Below are 15,569 nucleotides of genomic sequence, written 5' to 3' on the forward strand. Positions count from 1 at the left end.
TTGCTAACTTAGACCACTGAAGCTATTCAGATACTCTGGCTTTACTCAATCCTTTCTTCTCTTGATCCCCAGCCCCCTCCCCCTTTGTGTTTCAGATTCTTTGGAGTGCTGGCATGGCACTCGGCTATGTTTGCAGCAAAGAGACACGAAGACAAAATTAGAAGGCTTTTACAGTTTGTATACACATATCACTGTCATCCAGAGGCATTCGAAGTCCAGTTTAATTCAGCTCTCTTTGAAGGTGGACTTGAGATACCACTGTAGACCACAGCCTCAGTTTTGCTACAAGAAACAACCCAATTCCACACACTGGTGAGACAGGAGAGCCAGGAACTTATATGTTGTTTTCTTGAATTAATTTCTCTTTTTTTCCAACTAGACATTTTCCTTTCATGAAGTCATTCCCTCTTAACCTTATATTCGTAGTTTCTCAAACCAAAATGAACACTTACTGAGAAAAGATCATAAGTAGGTTCTGGTGGAGTCAGCACAGAAGAACTTTCATATGAGGGGTTGGTGATATTTGAAGGCTGTGACTTGTCCAGTGATGATGCATCAGTGTCATCTTTTGACTACACAAAAGCACATAAGCCTGCTTAAAATTCATCCTCCTTCCAGTGCATTAAGTGGAGCACTTATGCTTCACTACCAGCCAGTGCAGTGTTGTGACTGAACTGGCTGTATCATCTAACTCACTATCTCTGAGCATAAACTATGTTTTGGATTGTTATTGTATTACTCAGGTCACCTAACACTGATTTTCCTCTCCCTTCTTATTTTTAAGCCTCAGCAAAGAATGGGAGAGGAAGTGTGGCCCTGACCTTGTGCCTGGGGTAAAAAGTACCTGATTGGTCCCAAGTGCTCTCATTGCAACTGTATAAAAATATAGGCATTTCCCCTGGCTCTTGGGTCCTGTGTTTTGTTTCTAGAAGATGATTCATATTATATGCAGGGGCTAGAACAGGAAGGAATTTCTGTTTACTTAAAGGTGGACTTTCTTTTGGATTGGTTCTTGTGTAGTCTTAACTTTTTTTGTCATCCCTTATCTCTGAGAAGCTTGGCTGTTGCTGGCTGTTTTCACATCATCATGTGACGTGAGATAGCAAAGTTAGTTAAGAGAAATCAAACATGAGAGCACCTCAGTATAAAAACCTGCACCCATTTAAATTTGCTTGTCTTTTGAATCTGGCCTTTTTCCTATCAAACATTTCAACCTCCAGAGCAAAAGAATGATTAGCTATGCCACAGAGGAGGGGGAGGAGAACTTTCAGTGGTTGCAATTAACTGCTGGGTTTCCATGCATGCAGGAGCCCATTGGGCACCCTGGGTGGAGATGTCTGGGGGCAAATTTAAGCTTGTGCCCAAGACCAGTGTGAGAGCCTTCCCCACTTTCTCCGTCTCAGTCTGAACAGTTCAAGTGGGAAGCGATGGGGAGTATTTCTGTTTTAACAAAATACGCGGAGAAACTGGAGGTTGTGAATTTGGGAGGTGCAATGGGTCTGGAGAAGCCCCCCATGCTTTTTGTTCCTGTCTGCCACCTACCTTGAAGTGCTGGAAGCTCGTGTTTCTCTTCCTGAACCTGAGGTAAGAATATCCGATAAGAGCCACAACTCCAGTCACTAGACAGATGCCAAAGAATATTCCCGTCCCAGTACTGGCGTGGAGAGGAACCTGGAAGCAAGCAGGAGGGTGAATGAGCTGTGGGTGGGCACTGGTCACCTTCCAACAGCCAAGCACATGTAGTGTTCCTTGGAGATATGCTCTGATCCTGAGTTGCTCTCATGCTTGAATTCCTGGTACATGTTCCCTAGAGACAGCTGAAGTGGCCTTTTGATAGAATCATGAATTGTTTAGGTTGAAACAGGTCGAGTCCAACCATTCACCCAGCACTGCCAAGTCCACCACTAAACCATGTCCTGAAGTGCCACATCTACACATCTTAAAGCCTTCCAGGAATGGTGACTCTACCACCATTTCCTGGCAGTCCGTTCCAATGTTTGACAACCCTTTTCATGAAGAAATTTTTCGTGATATTCGGTCTAAACCTCCCCTGATGCAACTTTAGGTCATTTCCTCTTGTCCTGTTACTCGGGAAGAGAGACAGGCCTCCACCTTGGTACAACCTCCTTTCAGGTAGACTTTTGTGGGGGTACTGGACATTGCCTCCAGTACACCTTCATCTTCTTTATGGTTTTAAAGTTGAAAGTTTTGAAGAATGCTTGAGGCATCTTTTCCCGTCAAGTTTTTCAAAGGAGCAACAGGGGCTACAATGAGTCTTAAACCTTCCTGGCTTGAGGAAGAGAAACAGGTACCAGATTTGCCTGAGTAGTTTTGTAAACCTGTCCTACAAACTCTAGAGGGCTTTGCATGGGTTCAGGCTCACTCCCCACTGCTTTGTGCACTGGGGAAGCGATGGTTATTGCCAACTATCAGTAGCCATAGTATCCTCTAAGCCCTGCTTACCAGGGCTCAAAGCAAACCAAATCTGAGACCTAGGCCCATCTCATCACTGGTCAGAGGGACTGTAGCCTGTGCAGAGGGGTTGTAGGACTGGTCTTGGCTCTGCCAGTAGCCCAGCACCTGCTTTCTCTAGGTCCTTTTGCCTCAACACATGCAAAGCCTTTATCCTGAAATCATTCTTCAGTCAAGCTAGTAAAGTGCCAATCCATATAACTGTGTATAATTTTTATAAATATTTTAATAAATATGTAGGTGAAGGACTGAAAACATTCTCACATGATTTGGATTTAATCTAAAGGGAAGAAATGCTTCTAGACTCTGACTTGATTTGCCTTCTGCAGTTCTGTGGCCTGACAGACAGGTATCGTGAAGGTGACTGATAGTTTGGGGGTCATGGTAAGCTTTAGGGGCCCCAGGGCACGCAGCCACTCAGGCTGCAGTCTCCCCAAAGCATTGTGCTCTTTGCTGACATTCTGGGAGATGAGGAGGGTCTGGGAACAGTTAAGAGGTTTGTATTGCTTTTCATACAATGCCTTAACTCTGTGGCCTTGTACTTAGGAAAAAAATTATTAAACATACCCTGACAAAAATAATCATATTGTTGTCTTAATAGATATGCTGTCTTTGTGTTTGTTTGTTTGTCTTTTTTTTTTTAGAAAACAATTTATATGGTGCAGCTGGACAGCTAAATATTAGAAAAGGTTTAGTTGCCCTATAGCATGTGAAAGGTATTATAATAAGTGTAATATCATGATGCTGTAGACTGACAGAAATTGCCTATTATTTTGAATCATTTGCAGGCATTAATTTATACTATTACCCAAGTGTGTCGTTTCCCACTTCTGAGAATTGTAGGCTGCAAGAGGTTTTTGTGAACTGAGATTGTGCAGGCATGTTACTGAGCTTCTAGCAATATGCCTGCACATAAAAAGCTGGTTTGTAAAGGAAAAAGGGTTGCTCAGAACAAAATGAAGGTGAGAAATAGGGTGTCAATAGGATTAACCTTGTGGACCAAGGCGATGGCTGGATAACTAGAACCTTTGCAGAAATTCATGCAGGCAAAAAAAAATATCCGTTTTCAAAACACCGTGTTGTTTTGGATAGGAAAGAACACCAGGGCAAGAGTAAACAATGTTCCTTAGAAGCTTGAAAGATCTTTTTGGAAGAACTAAAATGGAGCTTTATGAAATCTCCATTACATACATGAGCTCCATTATTTTATATAAAGAAAATAAATTTATAAATGTGGGAAGAAATTGTTCAGATGGCAACATTTTGATTAAGCTTCAATGGCACCTTGTTTTCAACTTCCAGTTCTCTTTGAAAGTAGCCTTTTCAGTTGAGAACTGCATATATGACAGGGAAACTGGGAATATATGAAGTTCGGCAATGAGTTTAGGATCATATAAGCCACAGCCACCTCCCATCACATCAAGAACCTAAATCAGTATGTACTTACAGGTTCTGGTGGAGCCTTTAGAGGTTCTGAAATGATGTGGATTATTCCATTGGAGGCAATTATATCCCACTCAACGATAGCGCTTCTGTCCACATATCGGATCTCGCTCTGACAGGAAAAAGAGGAATGAGAGCTGAGCTTTGATGCTTCTCCCTTTGGGACTGAAATAAACATCGTCTACTTCCCCAGCTCAGTTACTGACACCCAGAGAGAAAAAAACACATGAGAGCTTACACTGCTGCCTCCCTGAACATCAACCTGGGATGGCCCTGGGCTGGTCATGGTTCTCCTGTGCGTGAAGTAGCCACCATCATGAACTGCATATTGCCTTCAGGCATTCATCTCTCCTTTTTTTTCCCCCCTTGGCCTTTTCTCTTTTCTAAGTAAAGTGTTTTGTGATGCTTGTGCAAGTGCCAAGCTCTTGGCATCGCTGTTACTCCCAGGTACCAGGCAGCTGCTTTCTGGGCTGAGGCTGTCACTTGTTTGCAGGCTCAAGAGAGCTGGGTCAGCCCTGATGGGGAATCACTGCACATGTTTTATTTGGTGCCCCCATTTGGCAGGTTATCAGGATGGGATCAGTGGCTGCCAAGCCAACACTTCTCTAAACTCTGCTGATAATGGGAGTCTTTGACTGCTTCAGGCTGGTCCTGAGTCTCTCCAGCCTGCATTTGTGCTTTGGGAGGGTAGGTTCATGGGCATCTGCACTATTACAAGCTGTGCTTTCAGTTGCATCCTGGCAAAGTGGTTTCTCCTCAGTGGGCAGAACCAGGAGCTGCTGCCTGCTCTTGCCCCTGGCACGAGGCAGTACACTGCTGCTGAAGCATACAGCACCTTTCTGTGCCCAGGGAGGAAGGGCTCAGTGTGGTGTCAATGCAGAGCACTGTGGGAGTCACCTTGTGTCCTTCCTCTCCCTCACCCCTGTGCTGCCCTGCCAGGGTCCTGGTGAAAGATTTGTGGGCTCCAACCACACGTGCTGGGACAGGTGGGTGCTTGGCTGCCACTTCTCCTTCCCACCCTGGCACCCAGCTGAGCTTTACTGCAGGTAGGTGAACCGAGAACTTGCTCAGGTCCTCCACAAAGGAGGAAAATCAACAGATTTCTAACCAGGTCTAACCCGGAACAAGATGTGTGTTAATGGCCTCAAAGTCTTCCCTTGGCAGCTTTTGAAGAGAGGAGATTGCGGGGTTTCTTTTTGTTTGTTTGTGGTTTTGGGTTTTTTTGCCTTTTTTTTTTTTTTCTTTAAATGGAGAATGTCTTCTAGCTCATATATCAGATCAAAGTCACCCAAAAATGCTCCTGGTGTGCTACTGAGTGATACAGGTAAGCCTTGTGCTGGTGCACCTGATCTCTCTGAAGGATATACTTTGTTAATGCAGTTACTGGGTTTGCAGTATAAGGTGGTTTTAAAAATATGAGTGGTGATTCTTGTGCCAAAGGAGTTTCCTCTGAAAGGGGGAGGAGGAAGGCAGCAAAGGCAACAGATGAATCATTTGTGCACCTCTTCCTGCAGCACCTATTTCTTCATGGTTGGTGTCCATGAAAATCCGCCCTGGGCCCCAGTTGGTACGTTAGGCACCATTCTCTAGAGCACGTTTTAATTGCAAGCCCACAGCTGCAAAGCTTCTTATTTTTGTATTGATCTACACAGCATTACCCCCATCAGAGTCCCAGACCTGGTTTGAAGGGGTTGCTGCCACAGAGGTCATTTGAAACACTTGAGCAGTGAGTGTTTTCTTAATAACAAATGAGAAGCTGGCTGTGTTTTCAAAGGATGCATTCCTCTAATGTGTCAAAAAATACTTTCCATTTGCAAAAAGAATACACATTTTCATATTTAAACCCCACCAAAATAGTAATAAAAAGGCAAACCACTCTTTTGTCTGCTTTTGCTCTGAGCAAGGCTGTGTTGGAGTCTCCTGCCTCTCCCAGAAAGTTACTACGAAACTTTACAAATGCCAACACCTACCTTTAATGATACACTGCTGCTCTCATCTCCTCACCTATCACAGCCATTTCCCACAATCCTGCCAGGCTGAAGGAAGGGTTGAATCAAGCCTGTATCCCCATCCTGCCATTCCTGCAGGTCACTTGAACAGCTTCCTTTGAGTTTTGCAGGTCAGAGCTTGCTTGTTTGCAAACTTGTAGATTTGCAGTTTGCCAGTTGTTATCCCACAGTCTCTGGGCAGGAAGGAGCCTTCTGAATTCAGTCCCTCATTGCTGCCCACTCTAACCTTATGGAATTGCTCTCCAGAGCAGTGTGCTAACCGATTACAGGGTATAGCATGAGCAGGGGGAAAAGCAGGAGGACAGGAAATTTATTACAATGGTACCTGTTCAGCGGTGGGGGCTTGCTGTTCCTGGCCCCTGGTGTTTGTAATGAGGAGTTTTTTCCCTAGATGAGTTAGAAGAGTGGTTCCATTGGTCAAGTCCTCGTAAAACACTATCCTGGCATTAGATAAATGATACTCGATGTCTCTCCCTGAAAGTGTCTGCAAATGAGGGCAAAATACAAGGAGCGTTAATGGATCTCATTAATCCTCTGGATTTACCAGCAGGCTAAGTGCCTGTGACCTTTTTCCCCTCTCTGCTGTTAATGCTGCAGCCAGTGCAGAAGCAATAGGGGCTATGGGGAAATCTGCATGTGAACAGTGGGACCTTGGTCCCTGCTGGCCTCTGACAGCTGCCTGCAGCAGGCAGTACCTGAATTCCTGCAGGAGAAAGGATTTTACTTTTCTGTATGATGAGCTGAAGTGATTAGCCTCAGAGATATCCCAAACAGCTTAACGATGTAAGCCAGTGCATAAACCCATGTGAATAGCTTGAGACAATGTTTAATTGAAGGAAGGAAAGAAAGAATAGAAGGGATAAGCATAGAAAGGAAGCTAGGAACAGATGCTTTTAATGTGTTTGTGGGAAATACCAAAGCTGTGTGCTGCTTTCTTCAAATAACTTCTCAATATTAATAAACCAGAACAGACTTCATCTCAGGCAGACTCCTTCATAACTGGGTAACTAAAATCCCTGATGGAAAAGTCTCTGTAGTTACTCAAATGCTTGATAACCTTGCACTTCTATCCGTGGAAGGGAAATGGAAACAATGAATTCACCTCTTTCAGGAGCACAGTTTAAATTATATGGGGTTACATAGAAGTCACATCATACTAAGATTTTTTTTTTAAGCTTAAATTTCACTGGGATACAGAAACCCCTAATGGCTGTTTAAAATGTGTTATTAAAATGAGGAAGGAAAAAAAAAGAAAAAAACCACTGACCTCATTTTCCTTTAACCCACTATCATTTGGAGCAAAGAGAGTGGCATGCACTGACAGGTCCGTGAGGAACTGAAGGAACTCTCTCCCCTTTCTAGAGCTGTTGGAGTAAGCCATGATGTCCTAGGCAGAAACAAAATCCAGCTTTACTAAAGGCAATTGTGCACTCCTGTGTGGAGAGTGGAAAAGATGAGACCATATAAATAACAAAGGAACTTTCTCTTATTAGCCATGAAGCAGATGTGGAGTGACATTACAAAGGAAGTTTGTATTCAAAATCCAGCTTTAGCTGCTGATTGGATGAGCACATCTTAAACTGAGTTGTAGTTGTACATATAATGCCTTTCTGAGTACTGGCAAGGAAAGGATTCTTTTAACATTTTTTCTTTTCCCGGTAGCAATATAATAAAGTTCCAAAGCACAGTGCTCCTTGTGATGTTTAAAAAGCCAGGAGCATTTGTGTAGAGAATCTCCTTTATGCTAAAGCTGCACCAGCATTTTAACTCCAAATACATTTTAGAAACCAGAAAACTGTTTGGAGCCAGCAATTACAAAAACAGTAACTAAGTTCTGATGTTGATGGTGCAGGTTTAGATCATACCCCCTTGCTTTACTTGTGTGTTGTGGTTATGTGTGTTTGCTGTGTTAGTAAAGCAAACACTGAGATGCAACCCACAAATTCCTCTTCGCTTCCCTCCCCCCCTAAGCAGCGTGTCAGCCACGGGCCGTACCGACAGGAAGTTTGTCAGCGTTGGGAAGGACATCAGCACTTGCAGCAAATTCCCACTGCAGGAGAAGCCGTCCCCCACGTAGCCTGGCTTGCAGGTGCAGTTCACCTCTGAAAGATATGAACACGGACAGCTGTTTGGGCAGGCTCCCTTCCCGAGAAGGCTTTAGGCTGCCCTGTGCCTGAGGAACAACTTGCAGGCAACATATATTTTTTTTTTAAGTTAAAAAGCATCAGATTCTCTTGCAGTGTTATCTAGCAGCCTGTAGCTGATGAAAGGAACCAATACCTGGGCTGCTGCTCCCATTTAGCCCAGAGGGATGTGGCAAAGGACCCTCTTACCTTTCTCCCTGTAGCAGAAAACATCCCAGGTTTCACTCAGATTGACTCTTTTCCCATAGTCCACGATGCCGACGTAGCCAGAGCCACAGTTTGGAGAGGAGAAGCCGGTCGGGTAGCCCACTCTTTCCCCATCTAGCCAGCCAGCAGAGCACAGGTGGTACCTTGCCTGTGGTTGGCACAGCCATAAGGGGAAAAAACACAGGGAGTTGCTGGGTGGTGGGGCTGGAGAATTTTGGATGAAATGAGCAATCCCCCCGGGGTGCTCAGGCAGCACCTGCCTTGCCAGCAGCACCTGCCTTGCCTTTGTGTGCATCTGAGTAGTCTCTGTCCATCCATCTGTCCTGCAGCCTGCCCTGTGCAGAGCTAAGGGGCTGCAGAGACTGGAGCACCTCTGAAAGTTGGTGTCTCCTGATACAGACCAATAGATCCTTTCCTGGAAAAGCTTCCCTGAGTGCAGTATCAGAGGTGGATGTGAAAGCCAAAGGTGATGTGCAATTCTATTGTGTGCCAGCCCACCTTTTGCCAGTGTGGGAAGGACTGACAAAGTAGCTCAACACAGAAAGTAAGTCACCAGAAGTTCTGGAGCCAGCCCCATTGCCAACTTTGCTGCTTCAAGGGAAGTATTTAGACTATGGAGCACAGGGAACCTGCAGCTCTGGCTGCAATCTGAGTCTCCTTGAGCAGCAGAAGGAGGTGTATGTCCTGACCGAGGTACAGCCTCACATTTTGCTAAAGGTGTCTCTAAATGGTGTCTTTCTTCCTTCAGTAGGTGTGAATGGATCAGAAAGAGGCAGTCAGTCTGACCCACCTTCTAAAACGAGTTTTGCAAATCCAAGTTGTGATGCTCATCCCACTGACATCAGCCATGTGTTGTCTATAACATACTCAAGGAAAATAATACAGAAATGGGTCTGCTAACTTAACAGCATTTGGGGAAAAGATTCCTGGAGACTTACTTGAAAGAAATAAATTAAGCATAATTCTGAGGTGCACATTTCTCTAAGAAGCATTAAAACCCACATGAAAATACTCTGAAAGTCTGACTCTACCTCTCACCCCAGTATCACTGGAAACAAGAACTTGGCAAGTGGTTTCAGTGCTGCGTGAGCAGGCACAAAACCAACAAACAGCCTGAAAACTGCTCCTGGCCAAACATGGCATGAGGGAAGAAAAGGAAGGAAAATGAAGCTTATTAGCACAGAGCAGCCCCCTTGCTCCTCCCTCTCCATCTGTGTGGGGCTAAATCCACTCTGGGGATCTCCTCCCACAGAGAGGCTGCCTCACCTTCTGCGCGTACAGCAGCTGGGTATATGTAGCAATGGTGGCTGACTCGTTGGCACAGGCCTCCTTTGCCTTCTCATAAGTCATTTTGTACTGCCCTTGTGGGGATCGCAAATGGAAAACTCCAACCGTGGTATCTGCAAAGAGAGAGAAGAACCAGCTCTTCCTGAAGGGGTTTCCATGTCTGGATGCAGAGTCAGCTGTCCCACGCAAATACTCATGAATTTTGTGAAATGTAGTTAGGACAGATTGGTTCCTTAGGGGTAACATTCCCACCTGGAATGCCCTCACATCTTGCTTCATAAATCTGGTATTGCACAATACGTAAGCACACGTTCTAACTGCAATCTTCTCATGGTTTCAAGGGGACATAGGTAAAGGGCTGAGTGAGCTCACAGATCCTGGCCACTGGCCTCAGTGCAGCGGCTCAGGAATGATGGTGTGCACGGAGTGCCATCCTCACCTTGGAAATGGAGGTCGGCACAGTCAGCATCGGGGTGGCACTGCCCGTTGTCTTGCAAGCAGCGGTCAAGAGGAAGCTGCATCACGGTGCAGTTCAGCCCATCACCAATGTAGTTATTTTTACATTCACACTTACGTCTGTCCTGGTCAGAGAGAGAATGAAAAAGGCCAAGTCAAGTACTTAGCTGACATAAAACCGCTATTTCAAGCAACATTCTGAACTACTGGAAGAATTTCACTTGATATAAGCAGGAATAGACAAACAGGAGAGTTGCTACTAACAACTAACCAAAATGTTTACAGATGTACTTTGGTGCTTTGCTGAATTAACACCAAAGCATAATTTCACTCACAAAATTAATAACATGCATAGCAGAGTTATATGACACATAAATTACAAAAATGGATGGCAAATATATAAAAATTATATTTAAATGACTGGGCATGGAAGCAAGATAAAAATTTAACAGCCCACTGATAGTAATAAATGAAACCAAGCAGGAACTGGTGACATCCAGGGGTTGTGATGGTTGACAGCTGAAATGGATTAGTGGCAAGACTTTTCTAGATCACTCCTGGAAGGCAGCTCAGGCAAGACACCGAAATGGAACAGACAGGTGATCCTGAAAGCACCAAGACAAATGCTGGGTCAAGTCACCAGCACAAGTTTCCTAAATCACATTGACCATGTGGGCTGTGGAATTTTTATTATGTGGCTGCAGAGCTTTTTATTTGAGTCCAGCAAGTGACATTATTCCCTTGACTGTCCCTTTATTTAGCTTCCAAATTGTATTTAGTTTCAATCCAACAAACTCCTATTGCAAATAAAAGTATCAGTTAGGGTGAGGCAAGAGTGGGACAGAAAAACTGTGCGTGCAAAATATCCCATCCTCTGTGGTACCTCATTCCCCAGAGCAAAGATGTCAAACTATTCTCACCCTTCAGCTGAAAGGATACCAAACTGATGTGGAAAGTAGGTTAGAGCTCAGTAAAGGTTGTTTTGGAAAACAGGGACTTAAAGGGGTACAGAGCATGATCCAACCAGAGGAAAGGCTTCTCCTGGCACCAGGGAGAAATGCCCCAGATTTCCCTGCTGGGGACTGAAATCATTCAACTTACAGGTCCTATGACAGTGCAAATGGCATGCTCATGGCAGCCTCCATTGAACCCATCAGCGCAAGGATTTATTGGAAGGCACGTAAACCCATCTCCCTTGTATCCTTTCTGGCAGTTGCAGAAGACTTTCACCCCAATTTGTGTGCAGTCAGCTGCCTTGTGACACCCACCATTGTTTTGTTTGCAAAGTTCTGCAGCTGTGTGGGAAAAAAAAGCAAGTGAGTAAAGTTTACTTTTAAAGATCATATTCTTCGTAAAGACAAACCTTCACCGGTTCTTTCAAGGTACACTAAAGTACTAGAATAATTTTGCTGGGGAAAAAAGGACCGTTTCCTTTTCCTGAGGCATTACTGAATTTCTGTGAAGGCTATCCTTTAGGTCTCTGAAGCCCTTGTCAGAATGTTCTTGATTTAAGAGACACAGCATCACCCTACAGACTTCTGGCCAGGCTGACTTTGGAAGATGCAAAATACCTGGCTGAGAAAGAACAACTGTTTCTGCAACAGTGTTACCAGGGTACTACCTTGATTAAGGTCATCAAAGAAAATCATAGAATCATTTAGTCTAGAAAAGACTTCTAAGATCATCGAGTCCAACTCTAAATGCTGTCTGGGAAACCCTGCTTAAAACCCTGTTGTCTTCCAAACCTGACTGAGGTGCACTTGTTGCTCATGCTCCTGGTTGGTAAAGTGTGGCAAAATCGGCCTTATGCTTTAGAAAACCCTGATCTCTATATATTCTAAATTTGTTTCACTTGCTGCTATGTGGAATTTTTTAGGTTCAACAGGCATTTCATACTGGACATTAGCCGCGTGCATGTGTATGTGGCAGAGGGAACAACCTGCCTTCCTGTTGTGAGTGGGAGGGGGAGCTCACCTGTGCATGTGATCCCATCCCCGTCATACAGTGGCTTGCACTGGCACGTCTTGTTCTCTGTGCAGACAGCGTTGGGGGAGCAGCTGGGGGAACACACTGGTGGCAGAGCTGTGGGGAAGGCAGAACAGCTGGAATGAAAGAGCTCTTTGTATCACAATGCCCTTGTTTTCATGCAGAGGGAGAACTCCCTCATACCAGTCTTGCTAACTGGAAAACCTGTAAGAATATTTTTTTTCTTGACTGCTTGGCCCTGGGGTGATACCTTCTCTCATGCACCTCCACAGGGGAGGTAAGAGCTCCTATTCCCATATCACAAAGGAGGAGACAGTGGGGTGAAGGGACTTGTTCACAGTCCAGAGTCCCTTAGTGTTCTTTGATGGCTCCTGACATTAATTAACTCTTTCTCTCCCTTATCTATGGAAACCTTCTGTTGAATTGCAAGGGCTTTCAACCCATGGCTCCATGTGACAGGGTCTGATGAGAGGAGGCAGAGACCTAGCTTGGTTTCACACAGCCGGCCAGTCCATCCTGTTTCACAGAAACATCGTCCTGTTCCTGAGTATCCTTCATCACACTGCCCGTTGTTCTTGCACTCGCAGGCTGGAAAAGAAACACAGAGAGATCACGTGCAGAGCTGCCATTGGGAAAGGGGAAGATCTTTCTCCACAGAAACATCACCTAGACTGTCAGTTTAGATCCAGTATTATCCAGCAAGAATTTGGATGAGTCTAACCTCATGGTTTTTCACCATGAGGCCAATCAGCAGAGGACCAGACTTTCCAGAGCGGCTGAGCAATCTCCATCCTTGGAGGTTTGCAAGTCCTGAGAGGATAAATCCTGAAAAACATGAGCTCAGGACTGACCCTGTTTAGAGAAGAGGGTTGCACTAGAGACCTTCTGAAACCCCTTCAAACTTGATTTATCCTGTGGTCCAATGATTTTAGAGCTGGCATTAATTCAATGTGCCTCTGAAAATGAGTATTGATCTGCATTGTGGTGGAGTAGCAAACTCCACAAAGGACTGTGGTAGGAAGGAGTTAATGGCTGAGCTGAAGACCCAGGTGAATCAGTCCTAATGAGCAGCAGCTGGTAATTGTGAGGAAGCCAGAGAAAACCAAGGTGTGTAGAGGGAGAGGGTTTGATTGCAGTGTGGGAGAAGGTCTAGCTGAGGAAGGAAGCCGGCGATGAGGTTAGTGAGCTTTGCTGTAAAACATGGACAAGTTACCTGTATTTTTTTTAAGGTTTTAGATATTTTTGTGACTAAAAGCTTTTGAATTCCTTTTACACATGGGATGTTACTCCTTGTGCCCTGCAAACTGAGGCACGAGGGGGTGATTTAATCTATAGGTGATGTTTTTTGCCCTACTCTTTGGGTCCTGCAATAACTTCTATGCTGAGTCATTCTTAAGGAATTATTGACGGCTCTCTGCTTTATAAGGTAATGCTGTAGCATCCTTTCTTGCCTTATCTTTCTTCCTAAAATATTGTTGTTTAAAGAAGAAAATGATGTGGGGTTGGTGGAACTGATTTTTTGAAAACCTGTCCTGCTGAAAGGGAGCTTCTCTTGCTGGCTTCATTTCTTTTCACCTGGTTACTTAATTTCTGGCTGACATAAATACACATCAAAAATAAGGGGTTAGAAAACTTTTTTTTCTTAGAAAATTTGGGTTTCAGACTAACAGCTCATACAGTTTCTGTTATGGTGTGCTATAAATTGGATAAATTGTAGGTGAGCATAATCTTGAACATTGGTGTCCAAGGCTGTTTTCTTGCATACACCCCAAGAATATCTAGCCTGTAACCTCCCCATCCTATGGGCCTCAGGAGAAGTACAGGTGTACATGGTTAGGGTGGAAGGTTTAGTGTTACAGCGTCTTATCTGAAGGCTTTATGTCAGGAAAACCTTGAAGTCTAAAGGGTGATATTGATCCTGATTTCACCTACTTTACATTTAAAACCACAGAGAAGGGGATTATATGAGCAGTTGCTTGACTGTCTCTCTTCACAAATTGCCTTCATCTTGGTGTCCTTTTTCTTCTCTGCAGAAGTAGTGCATGGCCTTGGCCTCCTGCAATCCTTGAGGAACCACATTACTAAAATGCTTAAAAAGTCTTAAGCTTTATGTGGATGGGGGAGAAGGCTGTGCTGTAGTTAAAAACATTTTTTGCTGGAGGCTCTGCCTCTATTCCCTGTTCCTTATGTACCATGTAAGAGTAGGAGGCGCTGTGCGGAGACAGTTACACAGCCTCTGCACCCCCTGCCTTCTCCTCCCTTCCGAGACTTTGTGCCATCTCTCCATGTGAGGAGGCACCCAGGAAAAATGTTGGTGTTAAGTGGGAAGCATTCTTTGACTTGCTTAGAAACTCATTGCTGACGAAATAGTTTAGGCTTGATGTGGGCATCGATGTGGAAAGGAAACTTAAACGTACGTCTGCAGTTGAAGCCGTATCTGCCTGGCAAACACAGCTCACACGAAGTCCCGTTGAAGCCCCTGTTGCAGTGGCACTTTCCTGTCCCTGTGTACCCATCATTGCAGAGGCCATGGTTGTTGCATGGGGTCTCTGAGCCACCAGGGCAAGCTGAAAGGTTTAAAAAAAAAAAAGAAAAAGAAAAAGCAGCTCTTTAGCTCAAGTGTTTATTCATTGTCACTGTTGGTTATTTACTGTTCTGTAAAAATAATTGAGCAGGGAAATGCCTCTGAATGCACCTCTGGTGAGGCATGTAAAAGCAGCTGTGACACTTCTGACTACTGCAAGCCTTTTGCTCTGAATTCCTTGACACACTTTTACAACTCCTATTAGTAAGGTGCCGAGGACCCTTCCAGCCCTGGGTCATGGATGCTGCTGTCTGGCTGCTTGCTCAGTCAGACCCATCTGTGAATGGCACTCCCCAGACCCTGCCAATTTCGAGCCTTGTTTGTGCATATCTATGTGTCTACGTGCTGTATGGGTGAGCCCAAAGCACAGGTCAGGCTGGCCTGGCCAAAATTACATGGGATCTGTATGTGTCTGTCTGTGAAACTGGGACAGAGCAAGCTGGCGGGACTATATGTCACTGGACCTGTCTGCCAACAGAGATTCTTACTTGCACCCTGATCCTGTGTGTCCTGGTGGGAGCCTCTGTACTGTTCCCCTACAGGGCTGGGGAAGTTGAAGGAGCAGTTTGTTAGTGTCTGCTAACTAACAGCTGAGATAAAGCCTCTCAAATTGTCTCACACGTCTTCAAAACTACAATTTCTGAGCTCATTCTGCGGGTGTGTGCACCTGCATGTGGCTGAGCAATCAAGCACTGTGCCTCAGGTGTGTGCTGGTGTAAATGTGTGAATCTCATGTCTGTCTGTGTATAAATGGCTTTCAGCTGGTGACTAATTAGGTCTCTCCAGGCTTGGTTATAGCAGGACAGCCTTTACTCTCTATAGTGTTCACTTTGCTACTACCGTGGACTTCAAAACTAGCTGTAAATGTAAAATCAGATTATTTGGAGCAATAACAATCTCTGTATTCTTTGGCTCTTGCAACCAACTTCCCCCATCTTGCAGCTGGTCTCCTCTCATGCCCCTTATCCCAACTGTCTCAGT

General features: G+C 44.8%; 1 protein-coding gene across 1 annotated transcript in view; it reads right to left on the reverse strand.

Annotated features, from left to right (window-relative positions):
* The window catches only part of STAB2 (stabilin 2), an 84,125-nt gene that overhangs the window by 1,680 nt on the left and 66,876 nt on the right, over positions 1–15,569 (reverse strand). Inside the window, exons 56-68 of the mRNA XM_051785077.1 lie at positions 14,422–14,571; positions 12,488–12,592; positions 11,993–12,100; positions 11,120–11,313; positions 10,002–10,143; positions 9,542–9,675; positions 8,258–8,423; positions 7,920–8,026; positions 7,192–7,311; positions 6,250–6,408; positions 3,920–4,027; positions 1,543–1,671; positions 453–572 (exon numbers count right to left, since the gene is read on the reverse strand). Coding sequence (XP_051641037.1) covers positions 453–572; positions 1,543–1,671; positions 3,920–4,027; positions 6,250–6,408; positions 7,192–7,311; positions 7,920–8,026; positions 8,258–8,423; positions 9,542–9,675; positions 10,002–10,143; positions 11,120–11,313; positions 11,993–12,100; positions 12,488–12,592; positions 14,422–14,571 — 1,742 coding nt within the window. The remainder of the gene's footprint in view (positions 1–452; positions 573–1,542; positions 1,672–3,919; positions 4,028–6,249; positions 6,409–7,191; positions 7,312–7,919; positions 8,027–8,257; positions 8,424–9,541; positions 9,676–10,001; positions 10,144–11,119; positions 11,314–11,992; positions 12,101–12,487; positions 12,593–14,421; positions 14,572–15,569) is intronic.

The sequence above is a fragment of the Manacus candei genome, unplaced genomic scaffold (assembly GCF_025592945.1).
Source record: "Manacus candei isolate 608988 ecotype Guabito, Panama unplaced genomic scaffold, ASM2559294v1 h1tg000018l, whole genome shotgun sequence".
Taxonomy (NCBI): domain Eukaryota; kingdom Metazoa; phylum Chordata; class Aves; order Passeriformes; family Pipridae; genus Manacus; species Manacus candei.